General features: G+C 43.5%; 1 protein-coding gene across 1 annotated transcript; it reads right to left on the bottom strand.

Moving 5' to 3' along the window:
* On the bottom strand, positions 1 to 12,376 carry LOC127001166 (E3 ubiquitin-protein ligase HERC2-like; the record flags this gene model as incomplete). The annotated part of the gene is given in 3 exon segments (XM_050865382.1): positions 1 to 238; positions 559 to 795; positions 11,964 to 12,376. Coding segments are annotated over 2 exon segments (452 nt in total), but the record flags the coding sequence as incomplete, so codon positions are not given.
* Between the last annotated feature and the right edge of the window lie 6,111 nt (positions 12,377 to 18,487).

The following is an 18,487-nucleotide window of genomic DNA, read 5'->3' as shown; positions in this document are numbered from 1 at the left end:
AGGGCATCAAGGCACTTCCTCAGTTCCTCTTCCTGTGGCTGAGGGCCCCAGCGCCACCCCTCAAGGAGTGAGGATGAGGGTGGTGTGGAGCTCTGGCCACTCTCATACTCCCGCTCAGCCTCCTCCCTGTCCAGTTTCTGACAGGGCCCACAATTACACCCACTCTGCGGCCCACAGATGCCATCACAGCAGGGGCAGGTGAGTACCCTCATGCTGCAGTAGTAGTGGCCACTCTCACCTGAAGTATGGAACAATAAACAGAAGCTTTTCCGGGTGTACATCTCCCCCCACCGCCACACACACATATACTTACACATGGCAAGACAATCTTGCATGTTTGGATCACAAGTCAAGGGTCTAAAGTTAAAGCCAGGGCAAGAATTTATTAATACAAATGAGATTAATACAAATGAGAGTTGTGACCTTCCTTTCTAATATGCAGGAAAAAGACAGCTATCCTGCCCTCCTGTCTACTCTATCTTTCCAAATAAGTTCAGCATTTTCTTTGAGGTAGTGAGCTTTTGATGCAAACGAAACAAAACTGCATCTTTGTCTCACCTTTCCGTGCAGTGGCTCCAGCTGAGTTAAGAATCCCTTCAACATGTGGTCCAACAACTTCTCCATCCTTCACCATCTGATTATAGAGCGATGGAAGATTGTCTGGCTGTAATAGGCTCTGTAGGTCAGACTTGAGCCATTTCACATCTAGGCGGGCCTGGGGACGCAGACTCACGCCCCCAGTCCACCCCTGCCACATCAGATGGCAGCTCATGTTTGTCACTGCCACAACATTGCCTGAAAAAAAGAGGCTCAGTTCAGATCTTGTTACATGGGATATCAAGTCTTCACTCTTCACAGCAAGGGTAGAGATGATATGTAGTGAAGGGTCAACAATTTATGGCTAAAAGTTTTATGAGAAAGGTTTCCTGGGTGGAGGAACAGTATGAAAGAAGTCTAGAACTGCATTAAAGTGGGATATCATGGCACTCTCACTATGACCCCTTCGTCCATGAATTTGAAGAGAGCCATACAATAATTTTCATTATCTCATGCCTCTGTAAATTTGCCAGAATTCTCGGGGTAATGGGACCCAAACTAAACCTCCAAAATGCAAAATGTACTTACTGTATTTCCCGCCATATAAGACGCACCTATAATTTGGCGAGATATATTTAGAAAAAATAAAAAATAATTCCACATTTTCCCTGAATGCAGTATTACGTTTGGCCACCTTATTTACAATTATGACTATGATACCGTATGTTACTGTGTGCCCTTTTCTGTGTTCCAAGTGTTCCACTGTTGGCTGAAGAGTTACAGTGCTCTTACCCTGAGCAGCGGTGACTATAAAATGGTAAACAAAAGGGTTGGCTGGTAGATTCACTCATTGCCCAGTGTTTCATGGATAGTGCAAATGCATAAAGCATTATCAGCTGATGCCACTTTCTTGATATAAATTATGGCTATAGCTTCAGCGTAAAGCTATTCAGTATCTCAACAAAATTACGAAGGATTTTATTCACAGAACACTGCAACTATTAATGAGCTGGGCATAAATGTTTCATGTTTACAATGATGACATGTTTTGTCTGTGTAACGTGTTAGTGCTAAAAACAACAGCGGCCATCTCGTACCTACACCAACAATGGCTGTCTCGCATCTACAGCACCAAGACAACAATCTTATAGACTTGATGTTCATTTCATATTTTAGCATTATTTTCGTTTGTAATCGTTATCTAATTATTTAGAAACATATAGTATTTTGCGACGTATAATGTGCTACGGCATATATTGCACACCCTAAGCTTTAAGACAACAATTTTTGAAAGAATATTCAGTGATTAAAATGCTCAGAAATATGTACAGTTAACCCATTCCTTGCTAAGCGCTCGCAGCAAGACTATCCCCCCAGACGTGCTCAGGCAGCCCAGCAGGGGGAGGGGGATCTCTTTTAACCGCTGTATCTCAAAAACTATTCATCACAGACACACAAAAAAACACCATTGGAAAGAGGAGGTCAAGATCTATAAGATTCGGTTATGTAAGCCTCTCCTGCGAATGTACAGGCACGTTCAGGGGGTGTTGCCTGTGAAGTCATACATTTACACGTGCGCGACGGTCAGCCGTAAGGCAACTACTAAGTAGATCTCTTGATGATGGGGTGCTGGCAGGGCAGTATTGCCAACTGCAAAATTTACAACTATTTGGTCAAAATATCAGTCATGTGACAGGTGAAGCTATGCCAAAATGCCGCTGTATTGGTCAACAACATCCACCGGTTGCTCGCCCGTAGATTTTCCGCGCTCTTCCGCACTGGGTTGATATGATTTTCCACCAAATTTCGTGGAAAACCCACTGAATTGGCAATGCTGTGGGGTGAGAAATAGTGTTGGAACACTCTCATACGCGGGAAATTTGAGTGCGACTGGAGCTCGCAGAGAACGTTTAGCACCACCGGCAAGTTACACTAGTGCTCGCTGTGAGCGTTTAGCAATGAAAGGGTTAAGCGAGACTGGTGATGTACAGTTTCCCGAAATTTCTGTTAAGAAACACTTAAACCACACACAAAAAAAGGTGTTTCTTATTCATATTGTTTTCAACTCTTAATTTTTTTCTGAATTTGCAGGCGGTAACTTTAGCCGAGCTACTGAGGAAACTAATCACACGAGGATGCTACGTTCGATGGGCAACCTTGGTCTTGATCTTGACTTTCAGGGACCATATACCTTCCTTCCAGTAGAAATAGTTGTTGATTAATTTCTATCAATCATATTATGTTTTAATATAGTTATTTTTACAATAAGTTTACAGTAAACACTTTAGTCATCACAGATATCCGTTCTTTCGAACATGCACCACAGAATACGTTAGCTGACTGGGTCGCTGCACAGCAGAAATAGCTCCAGACTAATCCGCCCAAGTCTGCCCCATGGTCGCCAAGCAGAGTCATGTCAGACAGCACCCTGCTTTGCTAAAATTGTTCCTGTGTAATAGCTGCTTCAACCATCACCACCAAGGTACCCAGCACACTGGTGACTGGCGTGCAGGGGCGGTGTTGTGTTTTGTGTTTCATGTTCCCGCTGCGCCTCGGCTCCCACATGTGGCATGTCTTCTTGTGACCTGTATGGTTTTATCGCTTCACATGTCCTCCTCCTCTCTTCTGCTTATTCACTTTCTTTTTATATCGAATCACACTATTCATTATTTAAATCAATCAAAACTTGTACTTTCAGTGTATACCGCACAGGGGTAACTCTTTGGCATTTTCTAAGTGAAAAAAGTGCACGTTACACGTCACAAAATACGGTATACAGTCGTCCCTCAAATAGTACGGGGGTTAGTGACTCAGGACCCCCATACTATTCGAAAATCTGTATAAAATTAGTGCCTCCCCCTAGAAACACCTGGGTGGCGTTTGAGAGAAGGAATTGGGACTCTTGGTATGTCCCGAGTGCTCTCAAATGCGTGACACGGCAGCACGAGTTGCCAACTCGGCACGTTCACTCCACTCCCGGCTTTGAGAGGTGGAACGCCTCTGTGCTGTGATGATGTCATCAGCAAATATGGCGGCCCAAAAAAACACATAAGTGCTTCCATTGCATCAGGAAGATCAGCGTACCCCATTTTGCTGCGAGTGAGATGCCGTTACCATAGCAACAACGAGGCTTAGTAAAAGGACAGCCTTTATCTCCACTCTTGCAGCACTCTTGGAGCACTGGCAGTTACTGTGGCAAGAATTTCTTTTACACTATGATAGATACAGCGAACACTGCTCTCATTCACGTGGTATGCTCTCCCTACCGCAATGTAACTCATCCCAAAACGTAACTTCTCCTTAATCTGAATTCTTCTGCAAGGTGAACACCTTTCTCGAACACTTTGGGATGCTTTCAGCAGGTGTTTTGGTAGAACAGTGTTGCCACTCATGCCATGGCTACTTGGTGCGACGAGTGGGAAATTTAAAAATCCTAAAAAATTATTACATGACAATCCGTATAAAACCGAAACCGTGCTATTTGAGGGACGACTGTATTTCATTCTGGGGACATCTGGGAACTATTGTGTCAAACGGAGGTGTTTAGGTGTTGGTCTCGTACCAGTAAAAATATCCCCAGCGCCCCGAACTGTATCCGAGATCGCCGTGCGCGCCAAATTTCAAATGTTGCTAATGAATATAACAAGTTTTCAGCTATAAACTCAAAATAATCATCATCTATTATAAATAAAAATATTCAGAATTAAATGGTGCACATAAAGAAACATAAACAATGTAAATCAAACAAGAGGTAGGTTTCTGTCGAAAAATAAATACCGTATTTTGCGTCGTATAACGCGCACCCCAAACTTTAAGACAACAATTTTGAAAAAAAAAAAATATATATAAAATGCTCAGAAATATGTACGGGTTAAAGAACATTGACAATGTACAGTTTCACGAAATTTATATATTTTTGGTATAATCTTTACTGCTTGAATTGACAAGTGTCCTTGAGTAAAGCAATGAAAATGGCAGCCGGGCTGGTGTTGTGAGAAATACATCCCCGTAAACATACTGATGATGCACAGCTTCTGATATCATAATAAGCATATTATTCTCACCATCACTCGTAGGTTATGACAGACAACTAGGCAAGACACAATTCACACGGTTCTGGTGACATGCGGCATGCAGCTGTTTGTTGTTTGGGTGTGGTTGTGTGGTTTTCAAACAATACAAATGGCGGCCGGGCGTGAAATAACTCCTCGTACAAGACTCATGATGTACAGTTTCTGATATCATATTTACCCCATTATTCTCACTAATATTAATAATTAATAATGAACACATGGATATTTTTTTCCAATATGATTCTTTTATGTAGCTTGTACTGCTCCTTAGTCATACAATCGTAAGCCAGCTGTGACATCAAGATCAAGATCATACAAATGGCGCCTGACGGGAAAACGGGATAACAGCAGGGCATGGGCGATCCTCCACCGATTTAATTTTTGTATAGTAGTTATTTGATCGCCCTGTATTCTATGGTAACATATTATGAGACAGCTATGGACTATGAAGGATCATTAACAATAATAAAGGTAAGTTTGCAGTTGTTATTGGATAAGACGAAACACAGACCCTTAAAAACACTCCAAAAAAGAAAAAATCATTAAAAATTTGTACATTCGGCGTATAACGCGCAGGGCTAAACTTTCAGGCATTTTTTTGTGAAAAAGGTGCGCGTTATACATTCAGTGGAGAGAGAGAGAGAGAGAGAGAGAGAGAGAATATCCATATCACCGAGATATCCAATCAGGCACTCAGTCTCAGCCTCACTCGTCTGAGAAAGAAATGAGGGACAGCATGAGCGCCTGGCTAGTATTGGTACCGATACCATACCGTATAGCTGGTACCGTTAGTACTAGGGTTTCCTGTTTTCGGGATTTTATGGCATCCCGGGATTCCGGGAAAAATCCAGACTTTTCCCGGGATCCCGGGATTTCCCGTAGCAGATAATGTGCTCTATTATAATTCGTAAGTGAACCTCAGTTGGACTTTTTTTTTTTTTTTTTTTTTTTTTTAGTAACGAGCGACTCTTAGAGTATAAAAAAAAGACAGAGAAACTACGTAACTACTTACCGTGTGAAAGTATGAAGAAAGTATTTTAAATGACATGGAGTTTCCTTATATGTATAGAATATGAATATTTGCATATTACCATATCCATATAGAAGCTTGGCCAGTGGCACTGACCACCTCCACTGACCCCCATCAAGCTACCATGTTCCACAATATTGTAATTTGTAAACAACACAGAAAATGAAACTATGGAATATCTTTTGCATATATTCAATAACATGGGTAAAATAATTAGGACATCATATTCCAAAAACTAATATATGAATAAATAAATAAATGAAAACACTGAAAGTTCCGAAATGCCCTGAATTTAAAGAAAAGTAGATATTATCTGGTATTTTCCCATTAAATTCAAATAAAGCTCAAGAAAATGAAAATTCCGTAATGCACATACCAAATTATAAGAAGAATATTTTGAATTTAGGCCTAACACGAAAACTCAATAAAGAACTCACATTCAAAGACACAGATATGACGAATAGGCGACTTATTTTTTGTTTTGTTTTGTTTTTACACTATTATTTATTTACTGGCTCAGCCACCGAAGTAGAATTATGGTTAGAACAAAGAAATTATTATGATAGCAATTAGCATGAAGCAGGCCACACCAACTCCTTTCACATTACAAAATTAACACACGTTACACAGTACACACCTTTACACAGGGATGGAACAGAATAGACTAAGCTCACTCACTGCCAGAAGTGTACGAGAACAGTACGTGTCGGGCCGACAGTCCGACACGTACTGTTCTCGTACAGCTGATTTAGCCCATCGCTGTCTCGCTCCCAAGTCCTAACCCAGGCATCTCTCTCTCTCTCTCTCTCTCTCTCTCTCTCTCTCTCTCTCTCTCTCTCATACATTTTCGTATTTTGTAGCCGACATAAGAGAGAAAAAAAAAAAAGTATCCCGGGATTTCCCGGGATTTCGTAAATTTCCCGGGAAGGAAAAAAAAGCCCATTTATGGCCGGGATCCCGGGATCCCGGGAAGGAAACCCTAGTTAGTACTGGTACCAGTACCTGCCCACCACTATCGTTGAGTAGCGTGGCAGCGTGGGTACTGTATTGCTGTTCAAGTGGCGCGTGGGAAGAACTGAGCTCAGCTGTGTGGCCGCGGCGCCGTGTGAGTCCAGTTGCGTGAGACATATGGTGGCGGTTAAGATTCGTTTTAGGTCCGTGCCAGTATCTCATTACCTACTTTATGAAACATCAGTATCTCTTCATATATCTTTTCTACAAACCTTCAACAGTCATAGAAACGCTTTGAAAATCCAATTCAAGGACTTTTTTTTTACTCTTGAAAACAGGGGATAATGTTTACGAAAGCGTGTCGCCTCCTCTGGCGGCGGTGCAGCCGGTGTTGCGAGAAATACCTCCTTGCTGAAATAAGTCACATACACATGTGGGGGGGGGTCGAGGGGGGCGTAGCCCCCCCATTAGTAGGTCGTAAAGTTCGGTTGGAGTAGTTTAAATATGCTCCCCGACCCTAAACCCTCTGCAAGCTATTTTACGGCTGTGGCGGGTGCAGCGTCGTCGCGACCGCCGCCAGAGGAGGCGACGCGCTTCCGTAAACATTATCCCCTATTTTCAAGAGTAAAAAAAAAGAACTTGAATTGGATTTTCAAAGCGTTTCCATGACTGTTGAAGGTTTGTAGAAAAGATATATGAAGAGATAGTGATGTTTCATAAAGTAGATTATGAGATACTGGCACGGACCTAATACGAGTCTTTACCTATGGTGGCCACTCCATAAAATATTGCGTATAAGTGGAAAAAACTTGTAAATTAAACATTTATTTGGATTTTGGACCCCACGTTATTTCAAAAACGCATAAAACAAACTCACGTAAATCGAGTTACCTGTATGCACATCCTCGGATATGGTACGGGGCACGCAAGGACACAGTATACGCATCCTCGTGTTGAAGGGGTCCAGTAGAATTGTACCAAAAAATCTACATTGGTGACAATGTGTTGCTAAGGCAAGTGGCTTTCTTGCTTATATAAAGAAAAAAAATTAGTGTTGATAGGTGTAGTGCTATTTGTTACTTTTATAGTGTTCGGTTACTAGCAAAAATGCCTAACTTCGGACAACTTTGGACATGTATTTCTTTTTCCACTGTAGCCGCGGTGCCGCCGGAGGATGTGGCGCCACGGAAGGGTTAAAGGTCAGTGGTATATGTTTACGCGTCAACGCGCTTATCAGGACCGTCTTCGCCCATATATTGGACCTACTAGGGTTAATGTAGGGTAATGCGGGGTTACGGGGTTAATGTGGTGGAGGCGTAGGCCATTACTCGAGGCTTGAGTGTCAACAGGGAACCGTCATCCCGATAGCGGGCTGAACAGAGGAAAAGGTAGTAGCAGGCTGGTGTTCATACCGTTAACACGGTGTTGATGGAACTGGAAGGAGTAATCTGACTAACCCCGCATTGTGTACGTATCTCTTTCTCTGTTATCGTCTGGCGTCTAAGTATCTCCTGATTCCACAATATTGTAATACGTTTCCTTAACGTCTAAGGTTATTCTGCCTCCCACAAGTGTACAAGTACATTCATGTTAACGACGAGTGGTACGAGTTGTCCTGCCACGGAATATAAGGACAAGGTTTACATTCATGTTCATATGTCGGACTGTAGGGATTTGCCCCATCCCGGAAAATGTAGAGATAAAGTGTAGTGTACCTCACATTGTAATGTTTCATGATATCGGCTTGCAGGTTTGACCACTGTACAATAAACGTGACGTGAGTTCGATGCAGCGGTTTCAGTCATCCTTGGCACTCACTCAACAAGCGCTGGTCACCGCGCTTACAAACACCCAGCACTCAAAACCTCGGCCAATGTCGGACACTAAGGTTGAGGGTTTCCATATCTCTTTTTGCCCTTTCCAACAACTTTCTTGACACTTTTCCAGCACATGATCTCTTTGTTACACAGGGGTAATTTTTCACTTTTCATGGCATCTTTTTTAATTTCACAATCCAGAACATTAAATGTACATTTATCCACAAAATCACTATGTCCCAAGTTACACTACCTTTCCAAATTGTCTGAAGTTTGCCTTCTTTCCTACAAAAAAAAGAAATGAACAATTTTATTAAGTGTAAAAATTTTGTGTGAAAATAGTTGTACCTTTAAACCATCGGTTTCAATTTTCTGTAACTGTGTATGTTTGTTCCACACATACAAAGTTTGAAGAGGTAGAAAAAAGTAGAAAATTTTGCTTTCGTTTTGCAAATATTTTTATACTAAAATAGAGTTGATAGAACTATATAGTACATATATTTATACCATCAGTATTCTTCTCAATGCCTATATTTTTATTTGTAAATAATATTCACTTACTTTCCCATGAAATTAATTAGTAACATTTCATCCACAAACGTCCGAAGTAACCCTGTTTTACGGTACAGGTAACTCTCGATTTACGCGAGTATTGTGTCCTTGAAGAGGTCGCGGAAATCAAAAACAATGTAAATCAAACAAGAGGTAGGTTTCTGTCGAAAAATGAATATTCACTTCATTCAGTGGAGAGAGAGAGAGAGAGAGAGAGAGAGAATATCCATATCACCGAGATATCCACTCAGGCACTCAGTCTCAGCCTCACTCATGTGAGGAAGAAATGAGGGACACCATGAGCGACTGGATAGTATTGGTACCGGTACTGAGCAGTCTGGTACCGGTACCGTACCGTATAGCTGGTATCATTAGTACCGGTACTGGTACCGGTACCTGCCTACCCCTATTATTGAGTAGCGTGGCAGCGTGGGTACTGCATTGTTGTTCAAGTGGCGCGCAGGAAGAACTGAGCTCTGCTGTGTGGCCGCAGCGCCGTGTGAGTCCAGTTGCGTGAGACATCTGGTGGCCACTCCATAAAATATCGCGTATAAGTGAAAAAACATGTAAATTAACATTTATTTGGATTTTGGACCCCGCGTTATTTAAAAAACACGTAAACCAAACTCGTGTAAATCGAGTTACCTGTACAAGGGCCTTTCCCAATGTTCTAGTATTCTTGACCTCTTTCTGTTTGATGTTAGTGTACTCCATCCTGTTGTGGCAAATGATCTAATTTCACCTTTCCACCTTGTCCTTTGCTTGCCCTGACTTCTACAATTTCTGGGTTGCCACTCCATAACTCTCATTGTCAATGCATTTGTTATCGATTCTACAGACATGACCTGCCCAAGTCTATTTCTTATTCTAATAGTCATGAAAATATCTTCAAACTTTGTCTGTTCCCTAATATATGATGCTTGGTTCCTGTCTCTCCTGGATATACCCAATTTTCTTTTTCTCTCCATTCCTCTTATTCTTCTCTAAATATTTTGAGGCACCACTTTTCTTAACTGTATGTTAGGACTGGCAGAAAAAATTATTGTATTTCCTCTTCAGGGAGAGTGGCAGGTTCCTATTCATGACATTACTATGCTTACCAAAATCGCTCCATTCTATTCTTTTCCATGTTCTGGGTTTGCACTATTTTTTTGTCCTAGATATATGTATTTTTATACTCAAGTTCTGTTCCCAAATAACACTGTTGTCCTGCCATTTGATTATTAAACATTACCATTACCTTCAGGTCTACTTTCCGACTCTGTGAAGTTCCTGAATCATTCTCTGAGTTTTCCATGGATTCATGTCATCTGCAAATCTAAGGTTGTTGAGGTATTCACAGTCCATCTTGATTCTCATGTTACCTTACCCTAATTTCTTCAATACTTCTAAGCGAGCCATGAATAATCTTGGAAACATTGTATCACCTTGCCTAGTGCCTTCTTAACTGAAATTTTCTCACTTTTCTTGTGGAGTTTAATGGATGCCGTGCTGTCTCTATAAATATCTTCCAGTACCTTTACGTAAGCTTCAATTTATGCCCTGTCTTAAGGGCAGGTGACGGGCTTTTCCAGTTATATATCACAAAGGGACGGGTGACTGGATTTCCCGATCTGCCTTTTTACGCCGTGATTTTGAAGTTTGCACGGGGATTTTGGGGTCAGTGTGACTCCTCGGCTGCCACATTGACTGTAACAGTGGCAGGAGGAGTGTTTTTTGCTTCTTCCTGTCTGATTCCGCACCCAAGATTCCACAGCCAGTGACTCCAAACCCTTGACTCACAGGAAGGCTAAGCCCCATTATAGTGCAACTTCGCACTGATGGCCATTCTTTAGATCAACCTTATTACGGTAAAGGTGGAAGTGATGCTGAGGCCCCTGAGGATGTATCCTACCACCCTTCAGGGTCATCAATTTCAGAATATGAGAGGAATGAAGGGACTTTGCAGCCGGTCCTGGGTGCTCAATAAGGAGGGCGAGGGGGGAAGGGCCACTCACCACACTGTGCTACTCACACAGTGCACAGTACACAGCGCTGTGAACACAGGCCTGCAGCGAGGTGAAAATTAGTGTACTTCATTATGTCACCACGGAAACACCACATAACGTAGAGATTTGGGTTTGTGGCAGACTGAAGAGGAAGGATGGGTAAAAGAAATGAAAATAAAATTAAAGCTCTTGGCTTAGGTAGAGCCATGAAATTGAAAACGGAACTCAGCAATTTTCGGGAAAATGTCAGAACATTGCCTTACAGGGTGAACTGATTTCACCATGAATCCCCGCCCTTTAGGGGTTAAGGCAGGGGGTAAACCAGGCAGAGTACAGTGAATAAAGGAAAGATATTGGTATTAGTACAAACCTAAACACGGCTCAGTGACAGATCATGCTAAGTTTATTAAAAGGACATCAGTAGACTATTCATGAAAGCAATTTAAGACTCACTCACTACGACGTTTGAGAGTAAGTGCATCGAGGATTATTATTGAGACTAGCATTGTAATTGTTGACGGCCCACGCAGAGCGCTGCACTAACAGTGGAGTGGGGCCAGAAACCTCATCAACGGTTAACAGTAACAGTAAACGGTGAATATCCAGAGAGCAGGGCCGCCACCACACCCACATATTGCAACTCAATGTTCTTTTAAACTAACAGAACCCCACATAAACCTATTGCTGCTATAAAGTAGAAACCTGTTGTTGGTAAAAATAAACAGTAACCTACAGACAATGCAAGGCGCTGGGGAATATGGAGCACAGCATAGCCTTCCCTGCCACCTCTGACAACAACAGTGCAGTGCAAAGTACATCACACCCTTGACCGTGGCGCCCTGCGAGGGATGAACCAGAGGCAGAAAGTTGTGGAGTGAAACCTCGTCAAATTTAACTGAAATATTGAAATTACGGACCAAGAGAGAGAGAGAGAGAGAGCGCCTTGAAGTGAGTGTCGCTGCCCTGCCCCGCCCCTGCCTCCCCTGCCACACCCCAGCACTGGCCCGGCACGTACCTGAGGGTGGGTGTGGCTGCCGTGGCCACTACAGGAGTCACGCCGGGCGCCGCAGGACAAGGGCGGCGCAGCACTCTCACACACACGGGTCGCCGCGGGATCGATGCGTCCAGCTGACGGTGTGTGCACAGGGAGTCGCAGGCCGCTGTCAGGTTATGTTCACCGCTAAACATTAATTATTTTCTTCCTCTTCCTCTCTTTCCCTGCTTCTGTTTCCCTTTCTCTTTTTTCCTTCACACTCTGTACTGCCTGGGGGTTGGGATGGCATGCTCCTCCCTTCTCCTTAATTTGTTGTTTACTTGCAACAATAAACTATCAATCAATCAATCAATCTTCTTCCTCTTCTTCCCCATTTTCTTCCTTTCTTCTCTTTCTCCTGTTACTTATTTTTTTCCTTTCTTTCTTTGTTCTTTCCTCAGTGTTTCATCATCATAATTTAAATAGAAAAGAACGTACTGAGCAATGTAAGAGGAGTAACAAGAATTAAGTGTACGAGTGGCAACTAAGACAACTAACGCAAAAAGAAAAGACCAAAGTAAGCTAAGGTAAAGAATAGCGGTCAGTGGAAAGAAAGTGAAAGTGTACAGCAAAAAAAACAAAAAACAACAACAACAAAAAAAACAGAGCTCAGTGCACGCGGTGAAGTGTATATATGTGTGCACATTGGAGTAACTAAGAGTGCGTAGTGAAGTATATAAGTATAAAGAAGTACCAAGGAGGACCTAAGAAGCGATACAAAGCGAAACAGGTCAAAAGAAGAAGAGGAAGAGGAATTAAGGGAGATTTACATAGATTTACATAGAAAATCAGACCACACAGACCAAGGCATGTATAGAGAAGGTATCGTCATACAGGCGGGAGGAAATCACTCGTTGGCAACTCCTATAGCCTTCACGCTTGGCCCCGCCCCATCCTCGTTGTCTGCCCAAACCGACGACTTCACACACCTCACTCTCACTCTGTTTCTTGACCCCAACATTCATTTTTACGAAAAACTGAGACCACCATCATCTTCCTGGGAAAATTCTGCTTCACACGAGCATAAAATTGTAACCATAATGTAAAATTACACATACGAAAATCGGAGTTAAATGAAGTAGGGAATACATATTTTCTTGCACTTATTTCCCTTCAACTCCTTAGTACTCAGCTGGTTTTCGACGCAGCACTTTTTTAAGCACAGATTCTAAATCTGCATGCTTTTCTGCTTCTGATGATATGTGGTACGTTCCGAGGTAAAAATTAATACGCATAGGGTCAAAATCGCCTCTGAACATAAGCCGTGCCGTGACAGCGTTCATGCGCATCGGCATTTGTTTACTCAAGTCAGACTCGCCGCTCACGCACAGCCCCAAGGCCACGGCGTGAGGCAAGGAGACTATATAGTCTCTTTGGCGTGAGGTGAGCGGCGAGCTGACTATGATCGAGATGCAATGCGATGAAATCAAAGTGAGAAAAACAAACTCGAGGAAGGGGCGGAGCTTATCGAGACGCCAGCCAATCATCGTCCAGGATGAGATGCCGTGAACATTTCTATTTATATTTTTTATTCACCGACAATTGCTTCATAGGGTATATAACGAAAAATCCACATCTTATTTTATTTTATTGTAGTAGTTTATAACATAAAAAACATCCGAGAGGTCCTAATTTATAAAAAAAGCTCATTTCAAAATTTGGTTCTTTACGTTCTATGAGAGTGACGATACCTCTTTATACTTGCCTTGACACAGACACCATGGCATGGTCCAGATTAGGTGGCCTGTCCTTAAACCTAAGTGATTCTACATTAATCAGATGGCTCCAAAACGTTGCATCTCTCTCTCTCTCTCTCTCTCTCTCTCTCTCTCTCTCTCTCTCTCTCTCTCTCTCTCTCTCTCTCTCTCTCTCTCTCTCGTTAATATCAAGTTCAAGGAAGTGACGGTCGAGCTTGTTTTTAAAGGAATCGATCGTGTTACACTGAACCACCGAAGGTGGGAGCTTAATCCATTCTCGCACTACAACGTTGGTGAAGAAAAATTTAGTGCAGTCTGGATTTACTTGTCTACATTTGAGTTTTATGCCATTGTCCCTCGTTCGCAAAGTGTGTATTTCACTCTTTGTTTCTTTAAGCAGTATAGGATCGTATACTTTGTCAGGTCCGGGACTTTTATTTGTTTTAAGTGAATGGAGAACTTTAAGAACTTCATCGGTTGTTATTTTGAAAATAGGCAATGCATACTCGAGATTTACATATTAGTATTGGTGTTGGTGGTACTGGGAAAAGTAATTGTTTAACAGGTTTGCAATGTGTTGGCTGTCAGTTACTAGTGCACCGTCGCTGTTTGTTAAAGGTCCAATTCCACTTCTGATCGCCTGTTGTTTATGTAACTGAAGAAGGATTTCGGATTATTTTTACAGCCGGCTGCAATATTTTCTTCATATCTACGTTTTGCCTGACATACTAATCTTTTTACTCGCCGCCTGGCATCATGATAAAGTCTGGTGTTATCGGGCGTGCTTTGTTCTTTCTTTAACCTGTTAAACAATTTTCTTTCCTTGACCGAGTGTTTAATTTCGCTATTAAACCAAGATGGGCTTTTATTAGTGTTAATTCGCTTCTCAGCAAACATCGAAAGTCCGGGCCGATACTGGAAAATGACGGAACTATGGCATAAAGGATTTCGCGTATCGGGCCAATATAAGTCCGATATAAATATTCTGCAATCGGGCCAGTACTAAGTAGCCTACATTACGTCTTTTTGTTGTAGTTCGAAGATTTTGTTTATCGGGCCAATATAAGGCCGATATAAATATTTTGCAATCGGGCCATAGAAGGCAAATGCACATCGGGCCAGTACTAAATAGCTTACATTATGTCTTTTTGTTGTAATTCGAATAGTGGACCGGTATATATATATATATATAAATATATATATATATATATATATATATATATATATATATATATATATATATATATATATATATATATATATATATATATATATATATATATATATATATATATATATATATATATATATATATATATATATATATATATATACATATATATATATATATATATATATATATATATATATATATATATATATATATATATATATATATATATATATATGTTGTGCTGGAAGCTTCCCCGGCGTCCATGGGCCTCTAGAAGGCTCCGGAGGAGCGAGCAGGGGCGGGGAGCAAAGGCCGTCCGCGCCCACTGGGCTGTGACCAGGCGCCAGGCGGGAAGTGTTGCCAACTCGCACATATTTTTGCTACATGTTCTTGTATGATCCAAAATATACTGTAACGCTCTAGACTGTACTGTTCTGGATATATATAGCAGAAGAGGGCGAGAGGGGACAGTCCCAGTCATAGTAAGCTAGTGGCCAGTGAAGAGTCAGGAGTGAAGTGTACTACTAAGGAAGAATATTAAACTACAAGTGTTTACATATCTCCCTCCCACGGAGTCTTGTGACGGCGACACGGAACCCAAGTAATACGTCCAGCATAACACTGGTGTCAGGAGTGAAACCATTTGTTTTTTCGCCATGGAGACTCGTTCTCAAGCTGCCCAGAGGGACGACATGTTGACTGAATTTTTGGAAGCCTTGAGACTACAGGGGGAGAAACAAGAAAGAGCACAGCAACAACAAGAAAGAGCACAGCAACAACAAGAAAGAGCACTCCAAGAACTCAAAGAACAACAAGAAAGAGCACAGCAACAACAAGAAAGAGCACAGCAACAACAAGAAAGAGCACTCCAAGAACTCAAAGAACAACAAGAAAAAGCACAGCAACAACAAGAAAGAACACTCCAAGAACTCAAAGAACAACAAGAAAGGACACTCCAAGAACTCAAAGAACAACAAGAAAGGACACTCCAAGAACTCAAAGAATAACAAGAAAGCACAGTAACAACAAGAAAGAACACTCCAAGAACTCAAAGAACAACAAGAAAGAACACTCCAAGAACTCAAAGAACAACAAGAAAGCACAGCAACAACAAGAAAGAGCACAGCAACAACAAGAAGGAACACTCCAAGAACTCAAAGAACAACAAGAAAGAGCACAGCAACAACAAGGAAGAGCACAGCAACAACAAGAAAGAACACTCCAAGAACTCAAAGAACAACAAGAAAGAGCACAGCAACAACAAGAAGGAACACTCCAAGAACTCAAAGAACAGCTAGAAGATCGCTTCACAGGATTACAGCAACAGCTAAAAGCAGTACAAGATGGAAGTGAGTCAGTGCGAAGAGAAATGACTGATGTGACCACGAACTTGGGACAACGCCTGATAGAAGTGGAGAAAGAACACACAAATCTTCAACAAGAGATGGAGGTGGTACGGGAGACGACACACAAAGAAATATTAGAAGTAAGTGACAGAGTGAAGGCCCTTGAAGACTGCTTGGCTGGAAACGGACAGCCAGTGCCTGCAGGGGCTAGTTGTACCCAAGATGCTTCTCCTACGCAAGTTCGGGGTAGTTTGAGCCCTGTTTCGCCTGAGTTTATCCCCGCAAGAAGTTTCGCCAGCCCCATGAGTCTGCTGGGTTCACCTGTTAGAAAGAAGCCTCAGGAGTTTGATGGCAAGGTCTCCTGGGAGGCTTACCGCGCTCAGTTTGAGCTGTTGGCAGCTCGGAACGGATGGGATGGCCAAGAGTGCGCGGTACAGCTGGCCACTAGCCTGAAAGGGGCGGCGCTGGAGGTCCTTGCTCAACTCGACAATGCGACAAAGGGCAGCTACAGCGGGCTGGCACAGGCGCTGGAGTAACGATATGGGACCAAGCACCAGAACGAGCTCTTCAGGGTTCCCTGAGCTGAAGATACAAGTGAAGCAAGCTAAGTCTACATCAATGCAGGAAGCTCTGGCACGTGCCATGGAGTTTGAGTCCTTTGTTAGGTCTAGCTTGTCAAGCTTCAGGGACTTCTGGCTTTAGGGCACGGAAGGGCGCTGTCAGCGACACAGACAGGTTCCAAGGAACGTGCTGGTACTGCGAGAAGGTTGGGCACAAGGAGAGCGAATGCTATAAGAGGAGGAAGGAATATGAAGGTGGCGCTAAGAAGAAGCCCAGGGAAGGACCCAAGTGCTGGACCTGTGGAGAAAAGGGGCACTGGAAGAATGAGTGTCGGAAAACTGTGCCCCCGGCGAGGGACCACCACTCGGGAAACTAAGGAGGACTGGTTCACGGGGGCAACGACCAGTCTGCCCTGTACATGCCCCGAAGATATCAGTGTGCAGGAGAACCACCATGACAAGCTGCCAAGTGGAGGGCAAGGTTGACGGAGTGTTGTGGCCTGTGGTCGTCGACACAGGCTCGGAACGCACATTGGTGCGGCCTGACGTTTTGAGTCATCGTCGGTTTCCTAAGACGCCGCATCGACTGTGCGGAGTCACAGGACACTACGCAGAGCTCAGAGGTCCAGTGGACGTGAAGCTTGAGCTCGGAGGAAAGGAAGAGTTCCTCTCTGTCTACGTGGCTGACATGGACGACCCCTGCATCCTAGGTATGGATTATCTTGTCACCCACAGGTGCGAGCTGGACTTCCGCGCTAAGCAGCTGACTGTAGGAGGAGGAAGGGTGCCACTGACGACTGTGAACAAGGAAGACCTGCCAGTGACGGTCAAGCGCACCACCAATATTCCTCCGAGGTCGGAGATGCTGTTACCTTGTCAAATTACGGGTGCCCCCTCGGCTAGCCTGTGTGTGGTAGAGAGTGGAAGTCGATGCCCGGTAGTAAACGGGGTGATTGTTGGCAGTACTTTGGTAGACCCTGCTGCAGCGGAAGTGCCTGTCGTCGTGGCCAATGTTTCCTTCAGCCCAAAGAAACTAGAACAAGGGACCATGGTGGGGTTGTGCCAAGAGATCGACCAGGACCCGAGAACCTGTGTCTGCAGGAGAACCCTGACGAAGCCCCAGGAGGGGCTGCTCGACTACCTGCGCGACCTGTTTGACAGGAGCTCCAAGTGTCTAGAGGAGCCCCAAGTGGAACAGCTCAGGGAGCTTCTCGTGAGGAATGCAGATGTGTTTTCCACAGAAGACCTGGACTTGGGGTGTACGGACCTGGTAGAGCACCACATCGACACAGGTAGCCACCGCCCAGTGAAGCAAGTTCCTCGAAGGATGGCGCCAGCCCGTAGCAAGGAGATGGATGAGGTGATGGATGACCTCCGGCAACAGGGGTTAATCGAGCGGTCCAGCAGCCCGTGGGCGTCTGCTGTAGTGCTCGTCAGGAAAAAGGACGGCTCCCTCAGGTGCTGCGTGGACTACCGAGCCCTCAACGATCTCTCCATCAAGGATTCATACCCACTCCCACGGATCGACGACACGCTCGACGCTTTGGTGGGCTCCAAGTGGTTTTCAACACTGGATATGAAGTCTGGGTATCACCAAGTCAAAATGTCGGAGCAGGACAAAGAGAAAACAGCCTTCTCCTACGGTCAAGGCCTGTGGCAGTTTAAGGTTATGCCCTTTGGCCTCTGCAACGCGCCGGCCACGTTCGAGCGGCTGATGGAGAGGGTATTG

The sequence above is a fragment of the Eriocheir sinensis genome, chromosome 20, assembly GCF_024679095.1.
Source record: "Eriocheir sinensis breed Jianghai 21 chromosome 20, ASM2467909v1, whole genome shotgun sequence".
NCBI classification, from domain to species: Eukaryota; Metazoa; Arthropoda; class Malacostraca; order Decapoda; family Varunidae; genus Eriocheir; species Eriocheir sinensis.
This window is presented reverse-complemented; position numbering and strand designations above follow the sequence as displayed.